Below are 9,511 nucleotides of genomic sequence, written 5' to 3' on the forward strand. Positions count from 1 at the left end.
TCCTTCAGCCGAGTTCCTTACGGTGGCTCGCCCTGGTGAGGCCCCAGCAAGGTATGCTGATCTGGGGCCAAGCAGGGGTCAGGGTTCCCGGCGGAGAGGGGCCCGGCCTCTGCTCTCCCCTGCCCTGGAATGTGCCCTCACACTGGGGCTCTTCTTTCTGTCTGCTGGTGTCCGGGCTTTCCCGTCCAGTCTCCCTTCTTCCTCCATAATGAAGGGAAAGTGGGACCACACCGGGCATTCACAGTCTCCCCGGCTCAGCGTGGCCTCGGCCCACCCTGTCCTGCTCCTCTCAGCAAAGAGGCTGCCAGCCTCAGCCATTGGAGCTGTGTGAAGAGTGACCCTGGGCAGCTTTGCTAACTTCTCTGGTCCTCAGTTTCCTCAGGCATATACACTTGGTGGGACTTGGAGGTGCCAGGAGATGATGGAAAGGATGCAGTAGCATGTTGCTGAGGAGGTGCTAGGGCAGGGTACTTGTTGTGTGTCCCCGTAAGCGCTGGCAGAGCCAGGAAGCCATCCTCGGAGGTGAAGGGACATGGGTGCGGGGCTGCTGGTTTCTGGTGAAGCAGACAAGAAGTGCAGATAGGGTGGAGGCATGTCCCCTTGGGCAGTCCGGTGGAGCGTGTGGGATCCAGGTGGGCACAGAGGGGCCTGTTTCAGGGCGCGGCTGACTGGGGTACCTGAGGTGTGGGGCTGTGGCCAGTTTGTGCAGAGTGCAAAGTGGCTTGGTCTTGTGGATATTGAAGGAGCTCACATCTACCGAGTGCTCGCCACGCCCTGGTGTCCTGAGCGCTTTACATGGATTGCCTCCTTCAGTCCCCAGAAGCGCCATGAGGTGTGTGCAGTTATCATCTCCATCCTGCAGGAGAAGTGGACCTTCAATGTCGCCTTGGCTGTGGCTCCCACACAGCCTGGCTGCGGAGCCCTGTAGGTGGGCACTTCCTGCCCTTGCCTGAGCCCCACTAGAATCCTGGGGCCCTGGACCCCAGGGGTCTTGACGGGTCCCGCATCTACTGCCTTCCCTAAATGGGGATGACAGCGTGACCCTGTGGTCCTATATGCGCCGACCTGGCTGTTCTGATGAACGTGCCCCAGGTGTGGAAGCCAGGCAGGGAAGGAAGCATCAGCCTCGAAGCCTGGCTTTCTGTCTTCAGGACATTCTATAGAGGTGACGGTGTTGACAGGTATCGGGAAACACAAGTTTTCCTCCCCAGTGCACTTGTCCCTGTTTATTCAGGATGTGGTAAACATTTGGTTGTCATCCTGGCTTAATTAAGTAGAAAAAAAAGTCAGTACTCTAAAATTTTGGTACATTTCAAATATGTTTTATTACTTTTCTTTTTGTCTTAGAAAGAATATCAAACCTGCATGCAATGCTAACGGTTTCTGACATTTACATAGCATACGACACGATATGCAACACGGCACATACTGAAGGGACATGTGTAGAGGGGGCATTCCTAAGAGTGTATTTACAAAGGGAAAGGCGTGTGGTCATCTTAAAGAGGGCTGCACCGAAGGAGGACTGCACTGTTTAACACTGAAGAATTATGTGGGGAATCACAGACTGCTTTAGTACTGCATGTTCCATTGTCATGAGGAAAAGAAACATGCTTTGAAGGTTTTCCCTCGTCAACAGCATGTGTATCTGTATCTGTATCTGTATATTGTACATGTATTTGTATATTTTTAAGTTTTCTCCTAAGATTTTTGCTACACCATCAGTAACTCCACGTGGTTTTGAAGCAGTGAAACTTTCACAAACGCTCAGGTTGGAGAGAAGACCCAAGGGCCATTCCTTAAGGACCTTCCTTAAGGACCATTTATTTGCCTCGCCATCCCAGGATCTTGGAAATGTTTCCTAGAATGTGTAAAAATTAACCCCGGGGATGAAGCACATTTCTGTGGCAGCCAAACTTGAGTTCCTCAAAGAACAGATGCAGAGAGATCTGCTCCTGCTTGCCCGACAATTGGGGCCATTGGGACCGCTGCTGAGTCCCCCTGAGGCTGTGACCGACCATGAGCCCAGGAGAGCTTGTGGCAGCTGTGCCGAGGCGCCAGGACCTCTGAGCGGAAGCTTCCCGCACTAGGAAGGGAGCAACGCTGCTATGAAAGGTCTCAAACAAGTTCCCTGTTCCTCCTAGGTGCTTATAAAGCTCAGATGTATAGTGATGTCTGGACAGATACAAAAAAGCATTTTTTTTTTTTTTTTTAATAAAGGAAAGGCATGAGTTTCTCCCCTCTTCGGTAAAAAGCAGCTTGTGACGAAATCTGGAACACAAGAGAGAAGGGTCTCACATCTGGAAGCCTTTTTGCACATAGCTATAAAATGTAAAAACTGACCCCTGGTAAAAAGTGCTTTGTAACAATATTTAATTTGTGTCTTATGCCTGTGAGAAAGAAAGGGTTTGTTTTTTTAATCTGCAAAGCCCTTTGCTTGTGTCCCAACCGGTGTGAGGCTTTCCCGTCAGGGGTTTTTCACCTTATTCTTCGTAGACCCTGGGAAAAGAAAACACCCATTTCAGTGGCTCAGGACGAGGCAGGAAACGCACAGGCCGGTGTCTGAGCTTTTCTGCACCTGGCCTGGGGAGTGCCTCTCCCAGGACCGCAGGGGCCCAGGAGAAGCAAGGGACACTTCAGAGGAGGCCAGCACATAGGCGTAAAAGCTCACCTGAGCCTGGCTCTGTCCTTTCTACACAGCCTCCACCTCTGCAGTTTCTTTTTATCCTCAAAGCTCTAGGAAGCAAACCTTCTTGGTATATGAGGAAACTCAGAAACAAGAGACTGAAAGTCTGCCCAATGAACACTGAATGTCAATGGTGGCGCGGATGGGGGGAGGGGCAGAGGCATCCCTTGCCTCCATTTAGGCTTGTGTCTTTCTTTGTATTTAGCCCAAGAATACATGTTCTCCAGAAAAAAATGCCAGTTCCAGAAGCCGCTGCCTGAAGACTGAAGGGCGGTTAGTGGGGCTGGGGCTGCCACAGAGGCCCGTGGCTCAAGGTCACTTCCTCTGGTAGTTACCAGGCCTGTGAGCGCTCACAAGCTGACTTCCCCCTCACCTCCGCAACCATCTCTGTTTAGATACTTAAATCCCCTCCTTTCTGCTGCATGGCTGCCGTGGGACCGCACGTTACATCCAGGTCGTCCCCTGCTCCTTCCGCCTCGTTCCTGATTTCTGAGGAACTACGCGCAGAAGTCAAGTGCCTGCTGCCGCTGCTTCTGGTGGCAGCCGGAAGCTCTGGCTCTGAGCTCCTGGAAGCCCTCTAGTCTCGCCCCACAGCCTGGGCCGGCCGCTGCCTTCTGTTGTCTCTACTCTAGATTCAGCATTCTCTCCCTCTCTCTGTCTCTGCAAACAGGACTTCAAGATGGTTCCTTTATCTCCACAAAGACATTTTCAACCTGTACAGAGGGAGGGGAGGCGAGGAGGATGAGGGAATGCCCACATCCTCTCCCAGGACACCTCAGCATTCCAAGAAGGAGGGATGAACTCATTTTGTAAGGAAGTGATGGGAGGCCTGGTAGCAGAGGTGCCCTTACCGCTCTCATCTGTGGATTTTGCAGGAACAAAAAGAGCGGGGCTGCATGGACCCAGGCTTGCCTCCTTTTCATCAAAGCTGTGGCCCCAGGTGGAGGGGTCGGGACAAAGGCTGGATCTCCCAGCAACCTGATGAAGACTTGCCCGCGCCTCTGTGAACCGGCCCTGCAGTCAGCCTCATTCCACTTTTGATGATGCAGGGCCCGGAGGGTGACTGGACAGGAGGTGTCCCATGTTTGTCATGTGAGCTGCCTGCCCTGACCAGAAAGAGGTCTACTTCATTTCCAGTAGATTTATGGAAAATAATCTCTTGCTCTCATCACTTTCTATTTCAAGCAATTGTGGATGAGGCAGTTTTGGAGGCGGCACAAAAGGCTCAGGTACTGGGGTTGGGCCCAAGTGTCAGCTGTGGGAGAGCTGGTCATGGGCTGAGCTTAGGGAAGTGCTGGGGGTGGCGGGGAGGAGGGGCAATGGGAGGATGGCCTGGGTACCCGCTGGAGGGAGGGGAAGGTGATGCCAGGAGACCTAGCTTCCTGACTTGTGCTCCCAGACAAGTCACTCCCCCCAACTTAGCCTCTGTTCTCCCCTCTGCGGGATGAGGTGCAGTCACCAGCTCCTGAGGAGCTCACCTGTGTGCGTCTGTACGTGTATGTGCACGCTTCCCTGGTCATGCTCTGCAGATTCAGGTGTAAACAGGCTCTGAGTGTGTGAGGAGTGGGTCTGCTCTAGGACAGGCTCACCTTTATGTAGCATAGGGGAGCCGGGAACTTGCTTCCCCCTCTGAGGCCAGACATGGGACCCCAGGAGATCAGAGATGGAAAGCCATTTTCTGATAATGGGAGAACAGCCCAGACCAGGTTGGGGTTAGGGGTCTAGTTCAGGACTCTGGTCATCTGGCCACTGCTGCCCCCTGAGGGTAAGAGCGGTTCTGATTTTAGAGGGTCAAACCCAAAGTCCCTCCCTGCACCTGTACAGGAAGGAGTTTATCAGACTTCTGGGCAGCAGGGGGCATGGGGCAACCTGAGGGGAGACTATGTTGTTGGCAAGGAGTTGTCCTCATCATCTTATGGTTGTACCCACAGTTTTATAGTTAATAAACCCAGTCACTTAAGCAGCTGTGTTTCACCAAACCACACAAATCACGGAGAGAGAGAGCCATGCTGGGCATTCACCCAGCCATTTGACAGAGGGAAATTGGGGGTCAGAAAACTTAAGTTACTTAAATAAGGAGAGGAATTAGGACTACCCTAACTTCATAAAAGTTAGAATGAGACAAACTTTAGTTCGCAAAAGGATCAATTTTCGATGCTTACAACTGTCCAAGAGAGCAATAAGTGTAGCAGTAAGTTAAGTGGTGAGTTCCTCATCCCTGGGAGTATGTAAGCCACGTCTGGGTATCTGCTTACTGTGGCAACTGTAGTGGGTGTTCATGCCTTAGATGGGGCTAGATGACCTAGAAGGGGTCTAGACTCTGGATCTGGTAGGGTGGTGGGAAGGAAGGTGAGGGGCAGTGGGGCATACCTGCGCTTCTCATTCCAGGCGTTGTACCACTTGATGAACCGCTTGGTGCTCTGCAGCTTGGGGTGCAGGCAGTGCTCCTGACCCCGGTACCTGGACACACTCTTGGTGGTGATGCTGAAATGGAGCAGGATGGGATGGAGGGTTGAGAAGCCTGAATGACAGCCCCTCAGTGTGGCCTGTGGGTGGCCCTGGTCTGTCCCAATCAGAGCATTGAGAGACTGTGGCCTCCTCCCTCCTTTCAAGGAAGCCTACCCATAGGCTCGCTCCCTGGCTCTTTGGAAGGTTCTGGTTGTCCCCTTAATCTTACTCCACGTTCGGGTCTAACCCTGTGCAGAGTGATGGGCTCTCACTTCTCCCCCTGGAGCCCTCAAAGTCTGGGACAGTCCCCCACCCCCAAGCCTACCCCATGCAGGGTGTTGCCCACAGCACTGATGGCTCCCTTGGGGAACGAAGGTCAGGGGACTCTTCCAGCTCCTCTGAACCTGGGATTGAGAGGTGGAGAGAGCTCATGCAAGCGAAGTATGCATGCCAAGACCTCATCCTTGGATGTGAGGAGCTCCATGGCAGGGCTTGGATGTGCCGTGGTCTCTGTCTGATCTTTCAAACCCTAGTTCCCCTGACCCTCTGCAGATTGTTCTGGGGCTGGGCATTTGTTGACCCTGAAGCTAAGTCTTGTTGGCCTTGAAGCCCATTTTGATTCCTGAGCATGAAGTCCCAGTTACCTCACCCTTGGGCAGGAAAATAAGACTGCCCTTCAAGTCTCTATCAGCCAGTGTTCCAACACCATTGGAGGTCTAGCCATGTGGTAGAGAAGCAGGTGGCTTTATACAGAGCGTAGGGCCTGGGTTTGAATCCCAGGTCTGTCTGTGGGACCTTGGGTAGCCTCTCTGAACCTAGTTTGCCCATCCGTAAAATGGGTATAATAGGACCTACCTCTTAGGGTTACTAGGATGATTAAAGATATAATCTATGCAAAGTGCCTAGCACAATGAATAGTTACTGTTATTAGCAATTGTCGTGGAAGATGGGATGGCCAAGAAGAAGCCTTAGTGTGTGAGGTCCAGCCTGGGAGGGAGGAGGAAGGGAGAGGCTGCTGCCCAGAACTGCTATGCCCCTCTCAGCCAGGGCTGGGCCAGGGTGGCAGGAGTTCAGAGGAAGCTTCTGGGTGGGGGAGGAATGATGGTGTTCAGAAATGAGGGTCAACCTTGCAAACATGGAAAACTGGAAGGTGAGAGGTGAAGATGTCACTCCTTGGGAGGTGACATGCAGGAGCGAGGTATGGTGGTAGACTGGCTGCTGGGCTGTGGGCTGAGGGGGCATAAAGGGGTGGTTGGAGGTTGGGATGGGAAGAGTGGGAAGGGAGGGACAGAGGTCAGCCAGCACCCCATAGGCTCCTAACAGTGAAGTGTCAGGACGCCTGGGCCAAGGTCTGGGAAGGAGCAGGGTCGCCATGAACTCTGAGTCTCCCAGTTGATGGGGAGAGGAAATCGAATCTTGCTACCTGAATGGGGGCAGAATATTCCTGGGCAACCTGTTCTCTTCGCTCCCCTGTGCTCTGAGTTTTCAGGGCCTTCACCATGGCCTGAGCCTCCCAGGGCAGGGACAGGTCTTGTGGCAATGCCAGGTGACTGGGCTCTGCCTTCGCTGGCCCTCTCTATGAGACCTGTGGCTCCCTGGGTCCCTTCTGCTAGGTCTCAAGCATGGGACCGGGCTTCAGAGTAGAGTCCAGGTCCCCTCCCCCATAGTACCTAGTCGCTCTGCAGGAATTTAGCCCATGCTTTGCTCTCTGCCTACAGTGCTGTCTTTGCACTTGGAATAAAAGGCTGTAGCCAAGCCAGATAAAAATCCCCTCCTCCGTGAGGATCCCAAATCCTGAAGGTTGGGACAGCAGGGGAGGACGCTCAGCCCTCCCACCACGGTGCTCAAATGCTCAGTCATAACACGGGGACTTTGAAACTTGGCTGTGGGGTGAAGACGTGAGGATTTCTGCCCCCAGCAATTGTGCAGAAATTCTGGGTCCTGTGTGCCTGTCCTCAGTGGTTCTGGGATACCGAGGGTTTCAGCAATAACTCGGGGTATATGAAACAAATTGCCCCTTCTAGAATCTTGGCTCTACTGGATCCTTCTGAGTGCAAGGACTCCCACTTGCAAAGCAAGCTGCGTCCCAAGCCTCATCAGAGATTTCCAGGTGACTCAGGGTGAACTGGAAAACTTCCTTTAGTTCAGCTTTGGGGCTAAAAACCAGCTTTGGGAAAAAAGCACTGGTCCCTCATGTGATCTGGAGAGTCTTAGGAGCTTGAGAGGGGAGAAGACCTCCAGCCCTTCAGGGAGGGAGGTAGGGTCCTGTGTATGGGGTGGAGGTTTAGAAGAGGGTGACTGTGTGCGGATCTCATGAGACCCCTGCAAGTTTTCACAAGGCTACATAAAGCCTTCTCATGCACTTGCCTGGTTGTCAGTTTTCTCTCTATTCTGAAAAGTATAGCCACGAAAAAGGGCAAGCCTGTTTACTGGGGGTTCTGTCCTTTTGAGATGTCACTGCACCTCATACCCTGCTCCTCCTTTCCTGCAAGGACTCAACAGCTCAGCTTGGTGTGTGGAGCATTTTTCAACACTGAGAGGAGTGCAAAGTTAACGTCCCTGTCATTTTCACCCCAAGAGAGCTGAGAACCCTGAGGGGCTTGTAGCTCCTCCCTCAGCTGTGTGACCTCTAGCTCCCATCCAAAAGGATTTTCTAGCAGTTTTCCTGGACCTGGGTCTGCAAGGCAAGGGGCAGGGCAAAGGGGCAGGGACAGGAGGCTAATTGAGGTGCCCAGGAAGGAAGGCAGAGGGGTTTAGCTCAGGCCCAGTGATTTTCTGAATTTCCCTAACTTCAGCCTGACTGCGCAGACCCCAGGTGGCAGTGGAGCGGGGGGCGGGGGGCGCGGTGGGAGCTGCCTTTGCAGACACTGTGTGGAGGCCTTTGGGCCAGCGGGGCCAGTGAATGGAAGGCACTTGCCCAGACTGAGAATAAAGTGTGTCCTGTTTCTGGGGGAGGGGAAGAGGGGCCAATGGTCCGTGGCAGATATTTGGTAGCTGCTTTGCCAAGGGCTCCCTTCCTGGCCAAGAGCGTATTGATGGGGAAACAGTGGTGCTGGCCTCAAGTGGTTAATTGGGAAGGCAGGGGAGCAAAGGAAACGCAGTGTTCTCTCGCTCTGCCCCACTTTTTAAAATATTCCCCGCATCCCCACCAAGCAGGGCTTCACCCTCATGGCACGTTAACTCCAACAGAGCCCTTTCCACAAGACTGCTCAGGAACCCACAGGAGTCCAGCTCGTGTTGGAAGAGTGAGGATCGTTCTCAAAATGCAATCGCTAGAAGCCAAAAACCAGACGGCCACGGTCCCCGATCAGAAAAAGGCCCTGAAAGGAGGTTCTGAGGACGTCAGACAATGTTTGCTTTAATTCTCTCTCCAGTAACAGTAAGGCAGCACGCCTCACAGTTTGGGTTCCAGTTTAATAGTTCTGGGTGTATTCTGAGTGATTTCAATCTGGGTGTTCTAAGTTGGCACACGGAAGCCATTTAACCCTTGATCACCCTAGAAAGGGGGGGGCAGTGCAACCCCTAGGCTACCCATTTGAATCCTAGCAAGGGTGAACTCCTCGGAGAGGCTGTTTCCGGAGCACAGTACTGTGACCCTCTTTTCAAACTCTCTTCCACACTGCTGTGCCAGCGTCCTAAGGACTCGCTAGGCAATTACAAAGGCTCCGCCAAGGCCTTGACAAAGGCTGAGAGAAAGGCTTGTTAGCCCGACCCAGCCCCAAGCTGCGCCGCAGCACCCGGTTAAGAGCTGAGCGCACACGCTCGCGGCGAAGAGCGAGAACTCACATAACCATTTTCTCCTCGCAGTGCGGGTACTTTGGCTTCATTTCCAGCTTCTTCACGTCGCTGTAGCGGATCTTGGGTCCCTTCCGGGAGCACTTGCATTTGGACCCTGCGAGAGAGCGCGCGAGGGGCTGCTCAGTTGCGCGAGGGGTCTCCTTCGCAACTCATTGACCACCCTCGGTGCCCACCCAGAACCCCAGGGATCCCGGGGAGCTTAGCAGTTGACGTTGGGGGTTCCCCAGGACGGGCCGGGCTGGCGCCAAGGGACCTCCCAGGCACTCACCGTCCACGCGCGCGGCGCACAGCGCCAGGAGCAGCAGGAGCAGCGCTGCCGTCAGGACCCTCATGCTGGCCGAGGGGCGCGGCGCGGGAGCAGGGGCTCGGGGAGGGCGCCCGCGCGTCCGGGCGCCGGGCTTGGCTCTTTCTACCCGGAGCGCGCCTCCCGGCTCCACTCGCTCCTGCTGCGCCCGTCGGTGGGAGCCTCGCGGCTGTGGCACCCCGCAGCGCTCTGCGCTCGGCTCCGGGCTGTCTCCACAGTCTCCCTCCGCCCGCCCAGGCCTCTTTTAAATCCGCTCCGAGCTCATTAATATGCAGAAC

At 54.1% G+C, this 9,511-nt stretch overlaps 1 protein-coding gene across 1 annotated transcript; it reads right to left on the reverse strand.

The window, feature by feature from the left end:
• Positions 1-1,306: 1,306 nt before the first annotated feature.
• CXCL14 (C-X-C motif chemokine ligand 14) lies at positions 1,307-9,490 on the reverse strand. Its single transcript, XM_024752327.1, has 4 exons — positions 9,198-9,490; positions 8,918-9,023; positions 5,054-5,167; positions 1,307-2,496 (listed from the first exon to the last, which is right to left on the reverse strand). Exons 1-4 carry the CDS (start codon positions 9,259-9,261, stop codon positions 2,481-2,483), a joined length of 300 nt encoding a protein of 99 aa, XP_024608095.1. The 5' UTR covers positions 9,262-9,490; the 3' UTR covers positions 1,307-2,480.
• Positions 9,491-9,511: the final 21 nt, after the last annotated feature.

Source organism: Neophocaena asiaeorientalis, unplaced genomic scaffold (assembly GCF_003031525.2).
Source record: "Neophocaena asiaeorientalis asiaeorientalis breed wild unplaced genomic scaffold, Neophocaena_asiaeorientalis_V1.1 scaffold204, whole genome shotgun sequence".
Lineage (NCBI taxonomy): Eukaryota > Metazoa > Chordata > Mammalia > Artiodactyla > Phocoenidae > Neophocaena > Neophocaena asiaeorientalis.

Coding starts and splice junctions, on each gene's coding strand:
- CXCL14 (XM_024752327.1), bottom strand. CDS start 9,261: ATGAGGGTCCTGACGGCAGCGCTGCTCCTGCTGCTCCTGGCGCTGTGC. Junction 9,024..9,197: donor GTGCGCCGCGCGCGTGGACG/GTGAGTGCCTGG, acceptor GCTCTCTCGCAG/GGTCCAAATGCAAGTGCTCC. Junction 5,168..8,917: donor TGCGAGGAGAAAATGGTTAT/GTGAGTTCTCGC, acceptor GCTCCATTTCAG/CATCACCACCAAGAGTGTGT.